General features: G+C 38.2%; 1 protein-coding gene across 8 annotated transcripts in view; it reads right to left on the bottom strand.

The window, feature by feature from the left end:
- Positions 1 to 24060, bottom strand: part of NRXN1 (neurexin 1) — a 672843-nt gene extending 648783 nt beyond the window's left edge. For all 8 annotated transcript variants that reach the window (XM_059840820.1, XM_059840821.1, XM_059840822.1 and 5 more), the window contains exon 1: positions 22563 to 24060. In XM_059840820.1, coding sequence (XP_059696803.1) covers positions 22563 to 23301 — 739 coding nt within the window. In that variant the 5' untranslated portion in view covers positions 23302 to 24060. The remainder of the gene's footprint in view (positions 1 to 22562) is intronic.
- Positions 24061 to 25827: the final 1767 nt, after the last annotated feature.

The raw sequence follows: 25827 nt of genomic DNA, 5'->3' as shown, positions 1-25827 counted from the left end.
AAGGTTGAAAGAGGCCAACACCACTGCAAACTGGAAAAGATCACCACACAGGAAATGGAGACATGGAAAAGGAACAAATTTTAAGGAAAAGAAATGGAAAGACAGCAGTAACAGGAGAGGTAGGTCACTCAAGGAGATTGTAAAGGAATAAAATATTTCCTGTCAACCCTTCAAACCTGTAGAGGCCATCTGCAGTAACACAGGCCATCTAAAACCAATCATGATTCCTACATACATTTCCATATCTTTATTACTGTGTTTAATATCATCCAATAAGTAATATGAGTAGTTCTGACTTGGTATAAGAGTCAAATATGTGAGGGAGGAAATTTTAGTGGAATGTGGTTCAACATCCAGAACGAATCAGCAATGCAAATCAGGCAATGTGAAAACTGGGGAATGCTAAAAGGAAAGTTCATGAGAATCTCAGACATCCTGTCATTTCTGGAAAATGTGATCAACACAAGATGAGTATTATATTCATTAACAACTACAAAAAAAAAGAAGAATGAATAGTAACAGGTGCATCTTCTTAAATTGAAATGGCATGTGAAGTAAAAGAGGAGCACTGCAATTAAATGAGTGCAGCTGACAGAGATTCCAACAGCAGATTGCAGGAGTGCTGAACCAAGGATTAGATGGCATTTTTTGGCACACAGTTGTGAGCAGAATCAATAGGAAGCACATAGTCATGGTCAAGTAGCAAAGTTAGCATGAAATTCCAACAGATGTTTACACTGACCTGAAGGCTCTTGTTGAAATTCTAAAGGAGCCTGGGCCAATTCAACTGGTATCTTCTTAGAGCAGGAGATTATTGGCAGATAAAATCCAGGTTGTATCATTGGATTAAAACAAGCTGGGATGCTTAGAGACACTGTGTACGTGTACACACCACTGGCTTCCAAAATGTAGTTGTTCAATTCAGACTAAATAATCATCCTAACAAACTTTACCCATACACAGCCAAAACAACTATTCAGCAGAAGTTTAGATGGAAATCAGGACAAATGCATTCTGTTATGATGGAATTGTAACCTGATAGAAAGCTGGTTGCTCTAATAAAAAAAAAAAAAATCAGAAATCTGAACCAGTCTTGTTGGAAAAGCAAGGCACAAAACCATGGAATGTTACTGGACTTGTCCCTTTCCAGTTAATTTATTTAATACCTAAAGCCAAAGAGAATCCAAGACCAAGCAAAAGGAGCAAAAACAAGCAGAATGAGAAAATAAAACAGAACTGTAGAGGTAATAGAGGAGCAAAAAAGAGAAATGTAAATTGGGGGGAGGAGCTATTTTAGTTGATAGCCAAATAAACACAAATCAGAACAATCTTGGCCTTTTAAGAGATGAAGCACCAGGATAACCTCCAGGAAAATACTGCCCTATGGGCTTGCCTTTCCAAGAGAAGACACATTCAGTGCTGCTATCAAATTCTGACCTGAGCATTGCTGTTCAATTATTAGTTCTTGGACAGGTCCTAAATATAATGTGAAAGCACCTGTTCTGAGTCAAGCAATATATACTCCAACTGCACCCTGCTGATTTACTACTATTTTTTCCCTGTGGCCCAGACTGGCCATATGGTTAGTTTCTTGGACAATTTCCTGAGCAATGGCTACTCTTTGAAATGGCCAGTGTGAAGGTCTTACCCCTTGGAGAGCTCTTGTACTGCATTCACAGCAATCTCATCTCTTACAAAAGCAAGAATCCTATTTTGCTGCTTTCAAGAGAACACCTGAGTGGTAGATTTCCTTCATTTTCCTTGGCTCCTACACTGGCCTTTAATCAATGAGCTTAAAATACCTCCTTCACTTTTTCATTTAGAATTCTGGTCTATCTCCATTAAAAGAAGTAGGTATTGCTTTCTTTTTTTTTAAACACAACTGGTTATATCAGTTTCTATCTTTTCACAGCACAGAAATATCACATTCATTAAGAAATGTTCCACAATTAAACTTCCTGCTTCAATTTCACATCTATTGGGTAAGAATTCTCCTTTCAGTGTACCTTTATTATCTAGAATTTGTAATTCTTTCATATGTAATTATACTTCTGAATACAGCCTTTTCTCTATAAGTGGAACATACATTCAAATAACAATATTCTGTGTTGTCAAAAAGGGAAGTGCAGGAAAATAATGATTATTCATAAAAGAGCCAAATCAACAAGGTCCTTGAGAAAATAATCAAAAAAAAAAAAAAAAACCACAAAAACATTTGATCTTATCTGTAAATCTAAGTCAGATATAAAATAAAAACTATGTGTCTACATTCCTCAGCAAACTAGGTAACTTCTGTTCCAGGCACACACCAGAAGGAACAATGCAAATGCAAAGAACAACTAAGACAATTTTTAAACATTTGAGATCATGAGGGGCACAAATGCTGCCAAATTGTTTTAGTCATTCTTGCACCCTAGAGAACGCTCATGTGTCAGAATGGGTGCAACCATACCATTAATTCCACAAACAAACAACAAGAATGGCAAAACTCTCGTGGATTTAAGTGCAATGAAAATTTTATACTAAAAAGGCATTTAGCACAGAACCCACTAACCCATTAAGTCTTATATTCTGAAAGCACTGCAAACACCACAAGCTAAAAGTCCTTCAGGTTCACTTCAGGCACAGAGAGAATGTGACCTCTCAAGAGGATTTATTTAAAAAAAACCCAACCTGCTCCTGAGCATACTTAGAAAGTTTTAACAGTCATGCTGTTTAAGTCAGGTAGCTCATGAAAGATTTTTATATAATAAAATTTCTAAAAATACAATAAAATGATATTTCACCCAAGAATAACCTAATCCTCCTCAACATCTTTTCATAGGGATTAGAGGAAATAAAGCCAAGTCTGTTAGTACTTTTATAAGAGAAAGTAGTTCCAGGTAGAAATTGGGTATCACAATCATGTCCACTGACATTCAAAGAAGACTGAATTTAAAAAAATCAAACACACTCCCCAATTATAAGAACTAGAGGCCTGATATATCTGAAAGGTAACACATTATTATCAATTAATGGATGAGTATAAAACCTTTAGGATTTTATTCTTACTCTGGTTGGTTCTAGAATGAAATTGCAGAGTGCAATTTATTACTCAGTGGATCTGAGTAGAGGACACAGCTTTTGTGAAGAAAAATCAGAGATTTATGTCTTTCATTGCTTACCTGTGTGATTTAAACACCATTCAAAAATTTAGTATTATCCTTAAAGAAATTTTTTTAAAAATTGCTAAATCAGAATTCCAAATCCCAAACCTAGTGACCCTGTAACTCTTTTTCACTCCTTGAAATAAAGGTATATTTTGAGGGCTTTTTAAAGAAGGCACATGGAAATCCTAAATAAACATTCAATCCTGTCCCTCCCACTGCCGTGTTTTCCTTAAATATCCCCAAATTTCTTCTAATGAATAGAGTCTGCTAAAAACCTATTTACAAAAAGAATACAGAAAAAACTTGATAAACTCCTCCAGACTCCCAACATTTTCTCTGCAAGTAAGCAATTTCAGTAGATAAAAATGCTTGTCTTTCCTGTCCCCCCACAAATAAAAAGTGCTGCATCATCATTTGCTGAAATAGAATTGCACTACAGTATACCTTGATGAATAGATAAAACAGAGAAAAAATTACTTCATATGTTTCTGATTAAAGAAATATATATTTTATACAAAGGAAATTGAACTTGCAATTTCTTGTCCAAAACCATCAGTGAAAACAGCTGATCAAAAGTAGCAACAGGTTTTGGGCACATGCAAATCTTACCAGCAATTTAGAAAATACATTTGTCAGATTTTGGGAATGCAACATTTTTCCAGAGATCAGTAGATGTCTCAAAGAGTATTCTTTTTCTAGGAATGGTGTATTAGGTACACCATAAACTATTCCATGAGGTGTGTATGCCTCCAGCAATTCCATAGTGGCAGCATTCACAGCTATGACAAGGAAAGGGAATGGAATGGGATGCACTCATTAGTTTGCCAGCAAATTCCTACAGACATCATGGAAGGTGAGTAAGTACACTCTTTGCTTAGAAAAACTCATAAAATCTTGTTATGGTTATGGCTACTTCCATTTAAAAGTATGTTTGACTACATCTGTAAATTATAACAAAGACTTCTTTTTTCTAGAGAAAGGAACAGAGCAGTATTATGGTCTTCAAAGCCTCAGAGTCTGTATTTCCTCACTACTTAGTGAAATTAAAATATCAGACTAAAAAGATTTTGAAGATAAAATAAACATACCGATATTATTCTACTCATAAACATATTATTTCAAACCCCAGTAATCTGTTGAACAGTACAGAGTAACCAGTTCTTTTTTTATCTGTATTCCATTAATGGTTCAACAAGTAGATAATGCTTTAGCTCTCCTCTGAAGAGTAGTTTCCACATTCAGTAGACTTGCTCACAGATTTAAGGAGTGAATCCTCCATGCTCCCTCCTGCAATCACAGACTTGCTGGCATCTCATTCAGCCAAAGTGCTTTGCTTTCTCCAACCCCCCTGTCATTCAGCTTAAAATCAAACTGAAACTGAGAACGCTGGGTCAGCACTGTGGGTTGCTCATTCTGGGATCTGTCTGTGTCACTGCATGGAGTTCTGCCTATCACTCTTTCCTTGGGATCCCATTTACAAGCCTTGCTTGGCTGTTCAGCTCTGCTGAATGCATCATGAAGATGCCCCCATGGAAAGGAGCTGGCACATCAGTGCCTCTTCATGGCTCTCCTATACCTGGTGATATCTAACACCACAGGAACCAGAATGCAACCTAGGATTGCCTTTCACATATGTTTTTTTTTTTTTTCCTGTAGATTTTGAATTCTTCAGTAGGTGATCCTCTGCTATGACACAGGTGTCATTCACTCTCTGTCTGGTCATTTCATCCAAATGGCAAACAGTTTGGAACTGGACTGTCTCGTCAGTCCCACTTACATATTTTCACATGGCCATTTGGACAGTCTAGCCATCCTTTTAAAAACAACTACTCATTCTGCATGAAAAACAAGTGAATGACTTGTTAATCTACTGTCCAACTGCTATCTCAAGATATCCTCATGAGACCTCCATCATACCAAATGTTATAGCTAAAGTCACTTAAGCTACATATCCTTGAAACCTTCATAATATTATTTCATCATAGAAAGATCAGATAGAAATTATTTCTGCACAACCTGTTTTATAAATTGTTAGTAAAAGCAACACATTTGGATACATTTTTCATGAGAAATAATATATCCAAACTCCATGACAGAGTTAAAGCAGTCTGAGGTAGAATCAAACCCCTTGATCCAAAAATTTCTGAAATCAGAAAGAATATTCCCTTGCTTTCAAAGACTGCCTGAGGAGAATCATTCCACTGTTACATTGATGAAAATCAGATCTTCATTTCAATTCAAAACCAGACGAACAAATTCATCTTATGCTTCTAGGCAAATTCTTACTAGCAGAAGAACCAAAATCTGGAAGCTTACTAAAGTGTTTTTTTTTTCCTCTTTACTAACTAATCAGTCTGTATTGTTCAGAATAGCCTTTACCTAACCAGGTATTAAGGAAAATCACTATTTCTCCCCTACACCTTTTTGCCATCACAAAGCTTTACATTCTGTGACATTTCTTAAATTATTTCTGCTGGAAAGCTCTAAAATCCTTCATACAATGCCATTAGAGTGCAGTACACCTTAGAAAATTCTTCTCTGCTGACATTTATCCCAATAAAAACAATTTTACACATATTTTAGGAGGTTTTCAATTCATTTCCAAAAAGCATCTTTGCTTTTACTTTTGCAAAGTAGATAAAATTGAAACTCTCTTGATGTCACATTTTTTTAGCACCTCTTTATAAATAAACAGTTTTTACTCAACAGATCTTGTTGCCATGTCATGCTACGAGAAATAAGCCACAAACCAGGCCCAAAATAGATATTCCAAAGAAGAACATTTGTTTATAAAGAATATGTATGAATATATCAGGAATTTAGTTACCCCTAAAGCAATCTGGAATACCCTACATTACAATAATTTATTTATAATTTTTGCTCCAATGTTTGTATCTCAACTACAGCTCAATATTGTGCATAATATGTCACATCTAAAACCATAAGTAGGATCCACTTCTCTTACAGTAGGTATTGGCAAAAAAATATAATGAAATTTGTTCTTAAACATCAGACATCACTAAACAAAAAAGACAGGGAATGTGAGAGGAGAAAGTGAATATTATTAACCTTATTTTAGGGATGAAAAACTGTGAGGAAGATTAAATACTTGAGATATATAAAGAACTTGTAATAGAATAGTGAAAATAAAATAGCAATTCCAAATCCCATTTCCAGAACTTAATTACTTCTCAGTTCTTCATCTCTCCTTTTTTTTTCCCCCCATTTCATGCTTCCAGATGTCTACCCTTCATCTGATGTAATAATTTATGAAGGATTCAGTTTCTAAAGAAGGAATAATATCTGAGTCCAAAGCCTAAAAGTCTTGTTTCATAATAAGTTTTTCTCAACTCTAGCCAACTCCGCATAAACATAACCCAACTGCAAACCCTAGGAGCAAAGGTCACCATCACAATTTAAATGATTTTCTGAAGGAACCCAACGTTTTGGAGGAGAACTTGCAGCTGGTTGCATATTAAGTATCATACAGCTCTTATCAAAAGACAAAAAAAGCAGTAAGAAGTGCAGGATGAGACTCCTGGTGAGACTTTTGCTCTCTCTTTGGAGACAGGCAGTGCCCAACAAAATCAGGGACCAAAAACTTGCTGAAACTTGATATACTACTATGATATCTAATAAAACTTCAGGTATTTTTGGTACATTCTTTTCCTGATAACATTTATTTGGTTATCAAAGGTTTGCTTCAACAATATTGCCAGTCTTTTATTTTGTCAACAATTTCCCAGGCTGCCTCTTGCATAAAGTCAAAGAAAACACCAAGTCATATTGACATTTAACTGAAAAACTTAGAAAAATTAATACATTCAGGAATCTTTTTTGAATGCACGGAAAAGGAAAACAACTCTCAGAAATATTTTTGACAGCGACAAAAATTTCATGACAAAGAGGTTTCCCAAGATCTGATTTAAAAGTGATGCTACTGACTCACAGAAAATGGAGGTCCAGTTCCCAATCTCAGCTGAAAAACTTCATGATTTTCATTGAGACATAGTACAATGAGGCTACCAGGCTTCTTGAGAGACAACTTTTAACTCAAATACTTTGAAAGAGAGTAAACATGAAAGAGAGAAAACATTTTCCAAATCACTGAAAACTTTCCTAATATCTCTTAGGAATACGTTATATATTTTTTGTCCTGGCCAGAACACTGATAATAATTAACACTTGCAGGAATAAATCAAATCCATATAGACAAAAATTCACAGAGATGTAAGTAAGAGTCACATGTCCACTTCTCCTGTAACTGAGAGGGCAAAAAATACTAATTTTTAATCTTACTGTTATAAATCCCAGAGATGGCACATTAACAATTGTAAAGTAGTTAAGATTAACTTTTTTTAAATTAACAGTTTTTAACACATTACAGTTGTAAAATAGCCTGTGGTTAATAAGGGAAGTATTGCCTTTAATTATTAAATATCAATTTTTTTTTTTTTTTTTTTTTTTTTTTTTTTTTTTTTTAATTTAGGAGTCTTTGTCAAGTCAAATTTAGGACAATTTGCTATCTATAAATGTAATAAGTTGAGCAGAGTTTTTAGCCAGTTTATGAAATGCAGGAATGTTGGAAGCAATCACATAAATCTGAGAGGTCTGAGCACTGTAGGTAGTAGATTAAATGATGATGGAGTGTCAATATATTTTTGTTGATATCCTGTGGTCCCCTTAGTTCACTAAACTTTTCTTTCACTCTTGGTATATATCTCCTATGTTTCAAAAGGAAAAAATGAAGTTTGCAGAGCACTACTGCAGAGCTAGGGACATATTTTAAATGACAGTAAAATCATAGTGTATTAAATTATACTCCTTTTACTGCTTAGCAAAAAACAGCCTTTAGGGATGTTACATAGGACTCGGATTTCTGACTGGTACTCTTTTGCTGTAGAATTTAAGCTTTCCTAAAGAAACAGCACTGGAATTCTTTCACAGAAAATGTAACAGAAAGGTGGTAAATGACACATACATTGAGCCTGAAGAAAATTTATATGCATACAGACATCTGAGCTTAAGGTCATTGTTCATTAAAAAAGGCATTTCTGAAGATGAATCTAATTAGACTACATACTAGGCATGACATTTATAATATGTAAAAACATGGACAGTTTTCTCTAAAACTGTAAATGCTTTCATTGCTCCTCTATGATTCTGCAGTTTAGCTTGTACCTGATTCTGCTTAAACCAAAATTCTTAATTCTTTCTTGACTACAGAACTTTTTTATTTTAAAAACATTTCTGTTCATTCTAACACACATAGTCCCATTTAAATCAGTGGGAGTAATAACATTTCACATTCCTGAAAATGTCACTGGATGATTAAAATACCACGAGGTAACATATAAGATAATCATACATGCTTGTAAACAGCCACATTGTACTATTAAAATAATGCTGTTATCGGCAGCATAATAATAATACATACATTTAATTATACAGGGGATCAAGAGGATAAAATTATTCATAGAAATAATCCAACCAAATACAGTAGGACCATCTGTGAATTAAGTGATAAGAAAGAAATTTAGTAGGAATTTGACTGTGACTTTATTCTGTCTTCAGCTCCTGCCCTAAAAGCTCCTTATTTATATTCTTTCCAGAAAACTACTACATAGTGGATACAAGATAAAGCATGGAAAGGAAAAGGGAAAATAAATATTTCTAACCTTTATAGTTTTTTAACACACAGGGAAAGAAAGAGCATCTAGTTCTGCAAGAAGAGAAAGCAACAATCTCTGAATAATGAGGAAAAATACCAAAGGTGTGTTCAAAGGTCCTGGAACATTAATAAATGTGGCATGTATAAAGGCAGAAGTGTCTTAAAAATGTTGTCTGGTCATGTCAAAGATTAATACTTCATTTTTGGCTCTTGTGCACAGAATAGATTATTATAGCTATACTAGTCCTGATATAAAACTTTCACAGGTTTCAGAAATATTTTTAGGCCATTTTTTAATGGCAACACTGATAAGCAGACATGCAAATACTATGTCTATATTTTAGTCTAGAGAAACTCATTTCCTTGGAAAAAATGGTTCTGAAATGTACTGAAACAATTTTGTCTAAGACTTCCATGCAGCTTTTAAAATTTTTTTCTTTAAAAGACACATTTACTAGAGAGGACTGTTGATTACAGTAATTACTGAAAATAGGGTGACCCAGTATAGTAAGGAAGTCTTTTTTTCAGTCTTAAAAAACTGTATTTGTTTTAGTAAAAAAAAACCACCAAATATCTCAACTGAAAATCTGACATTTATGTTAGCAGTAGTATATCCCCAAGGGAACTCTGAGTAAGTTTCATTTCCATTCTGATTCCTTTTGACTTCAGTCTTATTTTGAAGCAGACATATAAAAACCATTTGGGCAGGACTAACTTGACTTTTGGGTTTAAGCCTTTTGCCAACCCCTTGAAAACCAATCAGAATTTGTTCAAATTGCAAATGTTTCAAAAAATGTGTACGCACAGCATTAGTGGAGATGTCTTGAATTTTACCACTAAACTCCTGAAAGACCTTCAACTTTAGCCTCAGCAGGTCTTCCCTGTCATTCAAAACTCTGTAACCTGTGCTAGGTCCAACCACTCAGTTTTGGAGCAGGAAAAGTGTCAGTACCTCAGCAAATTCCCTGCTGGAATGGGCCCTGCAGAAAGGCAGCTTCCTCATTCAAGTACAGAAAACACAATGGCTGGGATGTCTGTGTGGGAGAAGAGTCTTAAAAACTTAAAGAAAAAAAAAAAATACACACTGCCTATTTTACTATCTTAAAAGAATGTTCTTTAGGTTGCAAAGTCAAAAATAGCAGCTCTGAGACATAAGGCTTCTTACGTAACTGAGCTCCATCTACTTTATTCATATAGGGTAGGGTATAGCCTTTAATTACACAGTTTAATGCAATTCTCTCCAGAGCTTCCCTCACTTGATCTGCACACAGAGGACTATTCTTAGCCAGAAGTAATGACTGAGTACCACAGAAAGCTGCTGTGCCAGTGAGCAGTGCATCTGCCCTCGCTGAAAAGGAGTGGGGTGTACCTCAGAACAAGGAGAGCTGAATGAAGAAATATACTCTATTCCCTTCTCTCCTAAAAATCCAACCTGATTTTAGTCAGGTTTTTCAAGACAGGCATTTTCTGGGTGGTCATTCCTAATGCTGCTCCAAAGATTTGTTTGGAGAGAGCACTGTAATGGAAATCCCAGAACACAGAGCCAGCTGTGCTTTGAAGTGCCAGTGGAGGCTTGGAGTGTGTGGTGTTATCTGTGAAGTACTCAGAAAAAACTTCAGATGGGCACTCAGGAAATGTTTTCTCATGCAATCTCTCTTGCCTCAGTTCTCCACTGTGAATGAGAGCATCTTACATGGGCATTGTGCAATTTTCAATATTTCCACAGCAGCTCAGGTGTTGTATCTGGGAAAACCTTAGAAAAGCCTGGGAAATATTACTGATTCCTCTTCAAAGAAATTATTTTAATATGGACAATGAATGAGGCTCAGGGCTACAAACTGAACAGCAAATAGAAAACCAAATATTGAAGAACTTATTATCCAGGCTATGCACAGAAGGAGGCAGAAAAATCAATGATAAAGTCACATATGACTATGTAATTAAAAACTACTTCATAATGGATACCCAGAAACAGATGAAATTAAACATGCATAGCATATTTTGTCCTGGCAGGTCACAGCTTCTAAGTGCTTTATTTTATAAAATTCTCTGAGCATAAGTTTTGAGTGCAGTAGATTCATAGGTGTTAGACTGACACTGAGGACTCAGGCTGGTTGCAGAAGATGCAAACTGCCCATACTGAGCTGGGATTTAAAAGCCTGTGCACTGAATGTGTGTTTAAGAGTAACCAAAGGAGTGCAAAAATTTGTAGAGGACAAAAATCCTTGACAGTCAATTTTCAAAGCATTTTAATACAGAATCAGTCATCTGATCAATGGGAATCAGAGCAGGGTTAAAATATTAACCTTTTTTAGCGATTAATTCATAATTTTGTAAGGGGAAACAGCATTGCAAGTTCTTACCATGCCCCTACAAAAGAGAAAAACTGAAGAGTGGAAAAAGCAGTTGTTGCAACCTACAGGGGTGAGAGACAAGCAGGCAAAGCTTCTCACCAGTCACTTTTGTGCTGACAAGATCTTTCCATACGTCTGAATGGAAAAGGGGATTTCTATAAAGATTGCAAAGCAGCATTATTTAGTAGTTGGCAAGTTGGCCCTTTTATTTCTTGACTTTTCAGGGTGTTTTAATATAAATGCAGTAGAAAGATTCTTCTTTTTCCTAATCAGAGGACCTGATTCTGACTTAGCTCTCATTTTACAATGGCTTAACATATCAGCTTCAAGAGACATCAGTCCTGATCTACACAGAAAAGAGAACTACAATAAGTTATTTTATTACATCAATTGACAGAGATACTACTAAACGTGAAAAATCTACAAAAGCAAAATATTTTAGAAATATTCTACAGAGCAACATATATGATGTCTAAGAACATTTTTCTTTTCAAATTCCTTTGGTTAATCAACCTTAGTACCGCTTTGTGCATTCTCTAATGACTGAAAGCTTAGTGTATGTCACTGAGAGCTCAGACTGGGCAAGGACAAGTTTCCAAGACACACTAGTGCACTGTTTTTCAGATTTCTCATCAGGAAGCTATGGAAGAGCAAAGCTGAGTAACATCAAAACCTGTACCCATCTCACTTCATATATTTAGGCTATGAAAGCAGAAATGAGCCCAAATTGAAGTGCAAAATCAAAATAACTAAATATTTCTAAGCTCTTAGAGGCATGCTTTTGAATTGGAGGTACTTCTATCACAATAGATACAGCATCACTAACTGCTTTTTATTATTTTTTAATGCAAATGTGAATAAAATGAAGAGAAAAATTCCATGCTAAAACACAAGAAAGAAAAATAAAAAAAGAAAGCCACCACTCACTGAAGGCAGCTCTGCTTCTGAATTCCCATGGCACCATTAACTTGGAGTGCAATGAATGTTTCTGTTTGTATATTTTTTTTTATATAGGGAAGAAATTGGAAGGAAATTTTTTTCCCTTGCATCACTGTGGATGCTTTCATGGTTTAAGATTTACAAAAATCCACCAGGATGACTCATGGTATCACAATGGGTAATATGCACCTGAATAGCAAACTTGGATTTTGCAGGTATTTATAAAGTGCAAGAAGGATTTTACTTAAAGACCCAAATGATATTTAAAAAATGAGAATGGGATCCAGCCAGGGCTAAGACAATAGGTAAAACCTCTGGATGCCAACTTGAATTGTGGTTGTCAGTGGATTTGCAAGAACAGCAGGTCAAAACTTCTATCACTTGAACTCTTTTCTGTCACAGGAATTGTCTTTGTTATAAAAGCTTGAATAGGAAACAGTGTGAAAATATTTCTCTCAGAACTTCAAACCTGATGCATTCTTTGTTACATTTTGAACTTCAAAATTTGTCATGTGGAAAAGAAAAACAAAACCTGCGCTGTACTGCTTATTACTACTGCAAAACTTCCTGTAATTCCAGACTCAGTTGTTCAACAGTTGCAGAGAAAAAAAAAAAAAAAAATCAAATCTAACTTCAATCCTAGCTGCTCCTTTCAAGTACTTTGTACTGAGAACAGTGTCAAAAAACCCCAAAGAAGTTCCTGGAAACTACCACAACAGATACATTGTTCACAGAAAAGTAGTGGAGATTTGGGCCAACAAAGAAAATGTGATTTGAATATATTTTCTTCTGGTGAGCTACTGGGAAAATTCTGATTTTTTTTTCCTCATAATACTCAAGCCAGGAATGTTTTATGTAAGAATGTGAGATCTATATTCAGAATTCTTCCGTAAATGTTCAACTAAACCAGACAAATCTTTTGCTTATGTTGAATGACAGTCCATAACTTATCTCTGAAAAACTTTAGGTTCTAAAAAACCCCTTCTTTGCAATGTGATGTTATAGAAATTATGTTTCTGCAATATCACAAAAAAAAAAATCCACAGAGAATCAGCTCCTGAGAAATTGAGTAACAGTCATCTGAGAAGGAAGTGGAAGAAGGGCATTGATCTTTTCTTTAAAAATATGTTTACTAATCTTTCCTATATCACCCCACAATAGTCTTAAGTGACAAACATCTATGGGTTTCTAAATTCTATTTTTACCTGTCTCTGCTCTGATAAGAAAAAAAATCAAATTCAAAATGCACAACACTAGTAATCTCTCTGTCAGGACCAACATTCCTGGAAACTTCCTGCAGAAATTCCACTATTTTTTTTTAAGGGAGGATGTCTGAGATCACTGAGGATCACCTGAAGATCACTGTGCTGAAACGCAGCAGTGTGTGCAGTCTGGGAAGGAGCTGCTGTGTCTCACCTGCCTCTCTGACTCCTGTCTCTGGACCTTCCAGCTCAAGAGTCTGGTTTTACAAACATAAAATGTACAAATAATTTTTGAAATGCAAAATGTAAGCCTGTTGCTGTGCAACAACCAGTGGAATCCAAGATTTTTTATACCGCTTTCATCACACTTGCATGATTCAGAATCAGGGAAGATAACATCTTTAAGGCTGAAGAGCATTTTTTTTCCCTAGCATTAGGGCCCTATTCTCACATTTTTACTAACAATGAATATAATCTTTACATCAGAAGATCGTAATTCATTCTAAAGCTATTCAATGTGGCTGTGCCCTAGACACCCATTGTACAAATGATGATATGTGTGTGAAGATTCCTGTTGTCACCTTTGGAAACAAAGAAGAATCAGGATAATAAAGAAAATGACAGTATTGAGATACAGATCTTCACTCCATGTCTAGTCACTAATTCTGTCATTTTCTATACACTTACTCAAAAGAAATTCTATATAATTTATATTACATACATGCAATCTTTCTCAAGGAATCTTTTCTTAATAGAAATACCTCCTTTGGAAAAAAAAACTATTTTAAAACGTTTTTTGTCAAAGCTAAAAAGCACAAAAGAGAAAGAAGATTAACAAGAAGGTCATTCTGCATTGGAAATTAAGATGTAATTCAGAAACTTTGGAACTGTGATGCACATTTCAGGTGCATGGGGTAATGCCAGTGACCTCCTTAATGGCTGTACACATTCACTTAATTATAAAAAGACAGCACCATGGGAAGAATCAATCAAGTTTCTCTGCCTTTAAGCAATGCAAAGCCCTTTCTATAGACAAAATCTAAAAGTCAAATGTTCTCATTTCAAGACTTTTTGCAGCATCCCACAGTCTGAAAGGAATCTGTGACTTGCACACCTGTGTAGCTTTTTTGGGCTGTTACACTTCCATAGGCAAAAATCCACTGTTTCATAATTTGTAGTGGCAGCAACTGCACATGTGATTCTGTACCATCCATTTGTTTGGGAAATCAGGTTTTCCCTCAAATCATAGAGAGTCTTACATTTCTGACAAAATTAGTCATATAACTTCACTCTTCCACATGGTTCATAAGGCACATATTAAATTAATGAATAATTATAGTGATGATGATCATGGCAATAAATATCAGAATTTATGAAAAGTATTTTCTCTATAGACATTCCCAGATGAATACTACAGGCAGAATCAGCAGGTTCTTTAATTTGCCCTAGTTCTCTCTGTTTTCATATTCCTACTTGAATAAGTTCAGAATCAGCACGTTATTAGGTTTGCCCTAATTCCAAACTTGAGTCAATAGGACTTCAAATTGACTCCAGTGGAAAATGAAAACAGAACACATTTTCTTCAGATATCTAAAAGGTGCCAAATCTGCTGCTTATTAGGACGTAACTAAGTAATTGTAGGTTCTTAATGCACTCCATAGTGCATTAAAGAAATCTAAAATCTCATTACAGAATCCTGTTCTGCAGCTGCCAGTTACCTCTGTCTCGTTTCTTGAGAATCTCAAGGAAGGCATAACTGAGGCCACCTCTCACTTTCACCTGTCCCAGCACATGCTGCACTCGAGCCAGCCACAACACACAGAATGTCACCATGCCATTTCAGAAGGTTTTATGCATTTCCCCATACAGACTAGCACCTTACCTCACCAGAAGGCTTCAGGTGTCTGCCCATAGAGGAAAAACACCATAGCACTTCAGAAGGCTGCAAGCACCTGCCCTTCTTGGTCTCTAGCCCAGCCTTTCATACCCCTCATGTTGATGCATTGCACCTGTGTGCCCTCTGTTCCCTTTGGTGGTTGGTCAGTAACACCTGGGCACTCCTTGGCTCACTGCTGTCAGTGCTGCTCACCTGCTTCTCACAGCTGTAGCCCTTTAAGGATGGGGCTCAGCCACAGCCCCACTCCCAATGGCCACAAACTGTTCTCCTACATTCACCCTCAGATTTTTCACTGAAAACGGAAGAGAATGAAACTAAAAAAGCTATGTGGTTGTTGACTAGGAACAAGAGTTCTTCACTCCGCTCAGACATTAAATCCTAGATCCTTCTACAGGAAAAAGGAATACTTTTATACAGGTGTTACAAAGAACTTTTGTGACCATCAGAAAAGCTGAATTGTCAAAGGAGAAGTGTCTGGCAGGTGACAAGCCACATCATTTCCAATGTCTAGTCAGAACAATGGCAGACAGGGACAGACAAAAAAGCAAGAAAAACCACACTATTCTGAACACTCAGCTATGGATAGGCAGTAGGAAGGCCTGCAATTTCAAAGCCAGCTAACAACTATCAGTTCTGTAGACTAAAGTGATCACACAATAGTAAAGGGAGCTTCAGGTCTTGACTTCCTCTCCTACATCCCTAATAGAAATTCTGATCTTACAAGTATCTGATGACCAGGAAAAAAGATCCTACCAAAAGCTCCTGTATGGAGTAGTTTCACTTTACAGATAGGAAGGCAAACTGAAAAAGTGGTGTGAACTGGCCAGGGTCACTGAGAAAGCAATGTCCTATCAAACCCATGTGGGTTTTCCTACTTCATTGCTTCATTAGTTACTGCAGACATTTTGTTCATTGAAGCACTTATTGATCCTACTGATTCTACTCCAAGATCCAGGAGAATGGCTGAACATTTGCATGAACTCACCACATACAACTACTTTTTAGCTTAGCAGGATAGCCTCTGAGCTGAAAAATTGAGTTCTGCATACAGGACAATATAATCCATGCTGGTGAAGTGCTTGTGATACACTCAGAGACCATCACCACAGTACAGAAGGAGAAACTGCCATTCAAGAAAGTGCACATCTTTGTAAAAGATTAAATTATGATCCCAGCTCAGCACAGAACTAAATAAAGGCAGCAAAGTATTGACTTTGTTAGTCAATTCTATACATAGCAACACAATTAAAGGTATGTCTGTTACACCCTAACCATTGAAAAAAGTCTATTTGGTCTCTACAATTTAGTCCTCAGGTTCACAGAGGTATTGAACACCTCAGAATGCCTTTCACTATTCTGGAAAATCAAGTGTTTATGAAGATACACAAGTTTTTACTACAGCACAACAAACTGGACAGAACCTTTTTCCAGAAACTGGTATGGTTTCATGTTTTCTACATGGAACACCAAGCTTTCTGGTAGATAAAACATATGAAAAAAATATTAAATTCACCAAGACAGGTGGATGGAGCTTTCTCTTTTAAGTTACCAACCAATTTTATTGTGTTTATTAAAAGATGTATGTGTTAATGTTAGCCTCCACATAAAACTGTTTCTATCAGGAGCTCATTTTTAACTGCCAGCCTTTTTCCCCATTCCTGTCCATCAGGTCAGTAATGATGAAGGGGTAAAATCCCACAAATCCATGGCTAGCATCTATTGTTAAAAGACTCCCAGAAAGCCAATCTTCAGCTGAGACAAAAGATCAAGTACATTTGGTCCAAAATGCCTGCAAGCCCTGAAGGGCAATTACATTAAAACATAGACAATTTAAATTTTCTGTGTTTTATATATATATATATATATATATATATATATATATATATAGACATTGTCTATGTCTATATATTATTATGAAATTCTGAATGAATATGACCAATCTGACACAAGGTCCTATGGTGCTAGATTCTAGCATATTAGTTGTCTATAATTCACAATATAAATTTAACAAGGACCCAGCACCTCAACTAGGTCCAAAGGGTAAACAACAACCTCACCATTTAAAATATTATTTACCTGGAGTACCAAGATCTAGGCTGTAAATATTTCAATATCAGCATTTCAAAAGGATTAGTAATACTCAGCAAGAAACCTCCTTGGAAGATAATAAAAAACAGACTGCCAACTCCTAATTACCAGTGAAACAGTATTTTAATTCCTGTGATTTTACATGAGGCAGATATTGAAATCAATATCCTATCATACTGAATCCTAGCAAACAAAATACTATATCAAATTTCATTAGGAAAATGATGCAAAACTGCCCTTTAAACTGACATAAGCATTGGGGTTTTGTATGACTAAATGTGAATGTAACAGATGTAACTGTTCTGAATGACTTTTTGATTACTTGACTATCTGCTCTCAAGATTCTACTCTGACAACAAAGTCACCATTTCAAAATATTAAATAAAATGAAATAATGAATGTTAAATTATTTGCATGATTTGCACATATATAGAACTTCAGTGGAATCTCTGGTGCACTCCTAGCCCTCCTTCTATTCCAACATCACCCCAGTGGCCACTGGCACTGACAAGAAATTCAGCATGAAGAAGAAATACAGATCACGTAGATAAAGATTCTGAAGTGTAAATCAAAAAGGCAAGTTTTGTTCCCAGTATTTAATAGTCCAGAGTAGATTTAGCTAGGATTCAAGAGGGAAAAAGACTATGGTGACTACTCTGTTAAGACTGACTATTGGCAATGAGTGCAACAACATCTCACTCAAGCACACCACTGGCAATAGATAATTAACACCAAAAGAAGTTCAAATGTTTCATTCAAGGTATAAAGAGAACAAAATGGTTTAAAATATCAGAAATTTCAAAGAGATAGAAATATTGGATGGCTTTTTAAAAAGTTAACATGCAAAAGGAAACACAACAAAGACTGATGCAGTATATTCAGAACCCAAACAAACAAATCTAAGTGCTGGCTAGGCTGAGACATCTGGAACTGACTTCCTCAAAAATCACTTTCACAGTTCAAACTGTAGCTGGCATCAACTTTTGAATATCTGACAAGGAAAAGTGTCTCTTACAGTGAACAGCTGCCTGAACAGCCCTCATTTTTCTCACAAACCAGAAAATCAGTGGAACAGCTAAAATACAACAAGTTATAAACAGGAATAGTTTGAATTCACAGAGCAATTGGATAGATGCTAATATTGAGGTAAGTAGGGAAGCTATATTTTTAAAAAGATAAAGGATCCTGTCTGCAACTTTTTGAAGCCACTAGAGATATAGAAAAGCAGAAAGACATGGAGTGACAAGAAGTTACCATCAGTGAGAAACTTTCCCCAACTCAATACACCATGTGTACCATGTGTATTTTACTACCTCTTTTAGAACTACCTGCTTTCTTTCTCAGACAGGATACTGGACAAGGCTATTTTTATATAAATGAGGATGAAAGGAAAATGATACTTTTTTTTTTTTTTTTTGTCTAAAGTCAGAAGGTCACGATTTTAGTCATTTAATAGGCAAAATAGGGAGGTTTTTTTGTTTTAGCATTTTAACCTAAGGAGAAAAATTACAATATGGAGGTTCACTGATATGAATAATGTATTCTCCTTACTTTCTAGGAACTTGACTAAATGCACTAAAAATCTGATTTTGAAGTATATATTTTTAATAAAAATCTCTCCCTATCATAGGATCAAGTCATAATAATTTGAGTAATTTCAGGAAATATTGTAATTTTCACCAAATAGAAGGTTGAAATGTATGACAAAAACTTAGCAGAAAACTGATATGGCAGGGTCTATTTCAATGCTACTCTTATTCCTAATAAAATTCATTATAATTTTGTGTATTTTTTCCTTCTACTGAATCACTATTATTATGTGTACTAATATACCCTTGCCATTTTCAGTACAAAGCAGAGATTTTATCTTTTAGAAGGCTCCTGTACTGATTTTCTTCATGGGCCTATCAACCAGAAAACTGCTAGAGATCATATTTTTCTTTCCTATGGACTGCACATCCTTGACACTTAAGCAAAATTCCAGTCCTTTTTCTCTGATTTATGCCAATGCTCCCATTGAAGAGAACTTAGAACCTACTGGAACAAAAGGAATGACTGAATGGTTCCTTCCTGGCTTGCTCTTGTTCTCCCAGTAGTGTAGTTCATAAAATATAAATGAAGCTACTCCTGATTTAGACGGGTATAAAACCAGTTAAGTCTACTGGAAATAATTTATATTACTATATTGCTGGAAATAATTTAAATTACATTTTTTTTGTTTAAAAAAAAGAAAAGAAAAAAAGAAAACAAAAAACCCAACAGAAAAAAAAATCCAACCCAAAACTTGGTTGAACTTCATTCTTACAAGAAAAAAAAATTACTTCAGGGATCATTAATAAGCTTTTCAAAGATGAAAATCTGGGAAAAAACCCCACCAGATTTTCTCCTGAAAATAACTGAACTTGTATTTAAAATGGTATCTTAAGACTTGAAACGTCGACTCTAAATCTATTACTTTTTAATTCCTAAATGTGCAAGTCAGGATAGAAAATTTTTATAAGTTTTTCTTTGTTGTTGTTGATATTATTTCCTGCACTCCTCATTACACCAAAGAACTCTGTGTTTTACCAAACTGCAGAGATATAGAAAAACAACAAATCCAAGGCAAAAAAAAAAATTAAAAAATCAAAGGAAAATAGGATTTAATCACCATCTTTCACCTTTAAAGAAAAGGTAGCAACTAGGACATGTGGCTACAATTTCAGATAAAAACAGAAAGGAGGGGTCTTTCTATCTAAAACCATTTTTAAACAAAAAACCTCAAAAGAGCCCTTCAGATAATTGCAGCCTGAGATGATCCTCTAGCAATGGAAATGTCTTTCTAAGGCTTGTGGGAAATTTACACATTCTGGGAACAAAAGACCAAAGTTCAACAGCTTAATGTCTATGTTGGCTACAAAAAACTAAAGAACAGAAGCCAAGGTTTCTTTCTTGGAAGAGATAAAGGCTTTACTTGTCCTTCTGCCTCTTCTGTTTCTTAGAATATTAAATAATTTATAATAGTTCAATATCTCTGCTGGCACATGTGAGTAACTTTGAATCCCTTCATGAAAACTTGACTGATGGAAGTGTCAGTTGTTACCTTTTCTCAATTAACAGGTGTAAACTGCAATGTAGTTCATTTTATGTTGCTGTCAGGGCAAATGCTGCCTCCTGTTTCAAATGAAATCAGAATCTGAATACTTTCTGCTAAAATATTAAGTTTTGCTATTATTTTATAAGGCTTCTTAGTAGTCAAGGGACATGTGAGGAGAATCTTGATGCCACCAATGTCTACTGTAAACCACTAGCACTTAAATGAAGTCAGCATTTTACCTTGATTGAGGGGGGACTCTAAATGTTTTTTTGAGTGTCATCTTCTTAAAAGTTCCATAAAATTTTCACTAAATATAAATATGGACATGTATTGCTCTAAAATTTGATCTAAACATAAAAATGTTCCTTAAAAATAGCCACTGGACCTATTATTATGTAAAGGCAATAATTTATCTGACTGATACTACATGCAATCATGTGAACTCTTTCATATAATTATTATATATGCAAAATAGCTTCAAATAAATAAACTATGTTTTAGTGTAAAGGGCATATAAATGTATAATAGTATTAATAATAATTAAATTATCAGAATTGCTTTAACAAAGCTGCTACACCTCATAATTTTCTTTTTCTTTATAATAGGGCCTTACTCAGAGATTCTAAGACAACTCAATATTGTACATACACCTATATATTATGTAGTATCATATATTAAAAATTGACACCCAAATACTAAATCAATTGAGAGGGTTTGCCTAATATAAAAGATATTTCATTTTACAGTTTCTAGGAATGGGTGCAATTGGAAGTACAAATGACTAATTTTCTGAAACTATTATTTGCTCCTATAAAAAAATTATTCAAAGTGTTAATTTGGTTTGAATTTTTCACGAATGGCAGATGAGAGATAAACAGCTGATAAAGTAAACAGGATGCAGAATGACTGTAGCATTTTGAGTATTGACACTAAGGACAGAAGGTGTTACATAATAAAGCACAGTCACAAATGATGTTTTCTTTCTTATAATGAGTGAAATCTGATAGAAATGCTAAAGGCAAATTATTCAGCCATAAATGTCATGCAGCCACTCAGTGAAGATCTTAATTTGGCCTTGATAATATCTTATTCATATTTACCTTTTACATTTTAAACTTAGGTCTTTGCTCTTCAATTTTGACATGATAATCATATTTTCCCTTGATACATTTACTCTTATTTCATTTATACACCTTCACGTCCTGCTCTAGGTACACAACATACATAATTTCTATGCCTAAAAAGCTGCAAGCAATGGTACATTTACTAACAAAATAATAAAAACAAGAGTCCTGCATGCATCTGCAAAGAAAACGTTCACATTCTTTCCATTTGCCAAAAAGAATGGGCACTGAATATGAATCATATTTTACCCAGTGATTTATTTGTAGATGAGATTAAGGAAACTGCTGTTTTTCTAGGTTCCCTCTTCCTTGGTAAAACTACTCAGTCATTTTGTGGTGTTGGAGTATGTACTTCCCCCTTGCCCTTTTGTGTTCTCCCTGTCTAACTGGCATGGTGAATTGCTAAATATGTTGCAAAGCAGTACCATTCGTATTCATGTAAAAACATAATCCTCTGTTTAATCCCCTTCCTCCCCGGCCACAATTTAAGGAATTCACAAATAAATCACTGATTTTATTTCAATGACATAGCAGAGGCAAATACAAAGTGGACTCTAGGTCTCCTCTACCCTACAAAGCCAAGCCCAGGTCACCTTTGCACTTAATCCAGTTAAATTATTCCCAGCATCAATTTCCCTGCTCCCCAAATTAATTACCGCCAGCCGCTTGTGATAAGCATGCACATCCCCTCCCTCATCTCCCACCGAGCATGGTTCCAGCCACCCCCTGCCATCTGGGTGACGCCTGGTACCCACCACCCATCTCTCCTTTACCCAGAACAACCCAAAATCACAGAAGATGCTCAGATAACACCCTCTTCCTCCTCTCACCCAGCCTCGCAGAGAACAGAAGAGTGATGGCACCATGGTTGGCCACAGAGACACATGGAAGACATGGAGGAGAAGGTGGGGAAGAAGGGAGCCGGGGACATGATGAGAAGGGAGGGGAGGGAGGAAAATCCACTCATACAGATGAAACTTCATGCAGGCCTGGCCTCCGACCCGTCCCCTCCATAGAGCGATGGGGAGGGGGGCGATGGGGCGAGCTGAGATGGCCCCTTACCTTCACTGCAGTCCTTCCCTCGGAAGCCCGTTTGGGAGCAGTCGCAGACGGCCTGGTCGTTGAGCACCGAGCAGACGCCCCCGTTGAGGCAGACGTCGTCCCTGGCGCACAGCCGGCTCTGCTCGTCATCCAGCCGCACCTCCTGGCTCTCCAGCGGCGACGCCTGCGTGTAGTTCACCCGCACGTCTGTTATCCAGCCCTTGAAGGGCTCCCGGTCCTTGACGGAGGAGAGCGTCAGCTTTAGCGTCGCCGACCGCAGCTCCGGCGGGAGCCCTCCTAGGAAGAGCCCGCTGAAGACAGTCATGTCCCGCCGTTTGGACTTCACCTCCACCCACTTGGCCTCCGTTCGGTCAATGATCAGCGTTGTGTTCTTGAAGTGGCGGCGGATGACAACGGCGTGCCAGAGATTGTCGTTGACCGCCGTGTCCGAGAGCAGGGTGGCGGGCTCGGCGCAGAAGATGGAGAAGCTGAGCTGTAGCCGCCCTCCCTGGGTGAGGATGAGCTCCAGGAAGTCACAGAAACCCTCGTCGTCGAAGTAGAGCACCAGCCCGCTGGAGCTGCGCGTCTTCATGTTGAAGCTCATTTCGCTCTCGCAGCAGGCGTTCCACTTGGGGAAGCGGGTCCACTGGCCCTCCGCACCCGGGAACTCCAGCCCGCTGCCCAGCTCGGCCCAGCAGCCCAGCAGCAGGGCCAGCCAGAGCAGCAGGCAGCCCCCGCGCCGCACCAGCACCGCCCCCATCCTGCGCGGCCTGGGGCGGGTGAGCGGGGCGGCAGGGCTGGCGGGGGGCGGCACCGGGGCCCCGGCGGCAGACAGGGTAAAATCTTGCCGGGCGCCGGCCGCGCTGGAAGCTTTGGGCACGCTCACCCCCGCCCCGGGTGCGGGGGTCACTGTGGGAGACTCCCCGGGGCGGGGGACTGCAGCTGCCCCACGGGATGGGGTTGGGTGCAAGATGGTGCCAAGGGCCACCGGAGGGGACCTGCAGTCGGGGTAAGGCGCCGTTGGACCTCTTCACTGGCCAGCCACGCTCTGCAAAAGGTGTCCAGGGGTGGGTGAGTCAGCAGAAATTTTCCCCAAAGCCAACATTACCAAACCGGGAAAAAAAACCAAGATCAGCGGCAAAACTCTCCTCCAAGTGGATCCACCAGCTTGGCAAGGCCGTAGCAATATCCTGGCACATGCACGCCTCTTTTTACATCCTCTCCACCAGCTGTAGTTTCCCAGGAAGCCAATTATGGATCCCAACGCTGCGTCCCTAGGATGGATCCTCTTGTCATATCACAGCCTGTCTGCCATGGTGCTGGAGCAGCGTCAGCAGACGACAGGACTCATCGCTCGTGGTTGCTTGAGCTGCCTCAATCCCAACGGGGTTGAAACCCAGAAGCTGTCAAACAGCCGAGTGGCCACTTGACATGCAAAGCCTGGCAGCTCCTCTTCTCTTTGCTTGAAAAAGGCCAAGGCTAAGATCCAGGGGGGTGATTTTCCTCTATTGTTTTTGTTTCTAATCTGCAAGGAATTGAAACAGAATAATAAGAAATGACAACTAATAACATGTTGAATCACAAAGTTGATCAATAGTGAACATTTGTGATTATTTTTTCATTTTGACTGGTGTTGGACATCAGGAAAATGCTGCTGTAATTTTCGAGTTACTGAGAAACTGAACGAGGTTGCAGTACTAAACACAAATCTCAACCTATATGTTTATACTAGATTACATTTTTATGGTATGATCTAAATGTAAACTACTTACCTTTCCAAAACTTTCAAATATTTCAGTCGTGCATTTTATTATTACAAGAACAGCGTTAAACAGAAAAGATGGTGTTTATTCCTCAATGTATTTTATTTTATTTCTGAAAACACCATCACCTGTGAAGCTACAAGCTCCTAGTCGTACAGATGATGCTACCAAGCCCAGTTCTAGTTGCTTCTAATACAGGTCAAAAAAATAAAGCTCCCAGCAGGAACTGACAAGCTCCACCACGCACCACACAACTACTGGTTTATTTTTCCTGGGGAGAGGAAGAATTGCAATAGTTTCTTAGATAGCTTTTTGAAATTTTTTTAAATGTTTTTGAAAACATTTTCTTTTTTCTGCTACCTGGTTTCCTCTGAGGCTGATATTTTCTGCTATGGCAGGAAAAATCCAATTCAAGCCAGCTCTGATGTTGACATTATTCACTATGCAGATCAGCTAATCCCAGGTGTTAGTCCTCTGAAATTGGTTGCAGTATTTTATGTATATTTACTCAGCTGCCCTTATTTAAGGGAACAAGGAGAGAACAACTCCTCTGTTTTCAAAATTATATCTATGCCACAGTTCACCCTTATCCTCTGAAGAGGTCTCTACATCCAAAACATTTCAGCAGAGAGGCTGCTTTTCTCCCCCAGAGCTGCTGTATCTTTTCTGGAAGCTGTGTATTAGCAAACCTCTCCTGATGGAGGAGAGGATCTCCAACACCTCCCTCACTCATCGCTTCCCCTTCCCCTCCCTTACATTTCTTTGCCAGCATCACTTAGGCAGGCACAATAGCACGGCCAGAGCTGCTGCCAAGCCCTCTTCTGGGCTGGGGTATGTGTGTGTGTGTGTGTGTGTGTGTGTGTGTGTGTGTGTGGAGAGGGGGCAGAGATGACCCTGCCAGGGAGAAATGTTTTAAAAACAGGCACACACCTCAGCTGCCTGCACCTGACACGTTCAGAGCTGCTAAGTCACCTCCTACTCTCTCTATATTTAATTTCATTCCTCTAAATGTCAACACGATTATTTTTATTATTTGCCACACGTGAGGTTGGCAAGAGCGGCAAAAGGGAGAAGAGGAGAACCCCCCCCCCCCCCCCCAAACTTCGCGGGCAGAGGCCAGGCGTGCCCACCAGCAGCAGGCAGACCCCAGGCTTCCCCCACGCCCTCCCTGCCCCTCGGCAGGAGCCACCTCTGGCAACGCCGCTACCAGCCGAGGGATTTTCCGGCAGCTCCTGGGAGGGCCCGCGGCGGGAGCCCCCACATCCCCGCTCCCCAAAGGGCCCTCCCGGGCGCGGAGGTGCCCGCGGGCTGGGGCGCCGCTGGCTTGCGGCACGGCGCCGAGCGGCCGCTCCTGCTTCAGCACCCGGAACAGCTCCGCCCTGCGCGGCCCGACGGGGCGGCGGCGCCGCTGCCCGCGCCCGCCCGAAGCGGAGCGGCCCCGCCGGGGGGCTGCGCTCCAGGGGGAGCCCGGGGGGCGCGCCCAGGGCGGGCAGGGGACGTGCGGGCGGCCGAGGGGCCCCGCT

This window comes from Haemorhous mexicanus, chromosome 3, assembly GCF_027477595.1.
Source record: "Haemorhous mexicanus isolate bHaeMex1 chromosome 3, bHaeMex1.pri, whole genome shotgun sequence".
In the NCBI taxonomy this organism is placed as follows: domain Eukaryota; kingdom Metazoa; phylum Chordata; class Aves; order Passeriformes; family Fringillidae; genus Haemorhous; species Haemorhous mexicanus.
The sequence above is the reverse complement of the archived record's forward strand: the minus strand, read 5'-3'. Positions and strand labels throughout refer to the sequence as shown.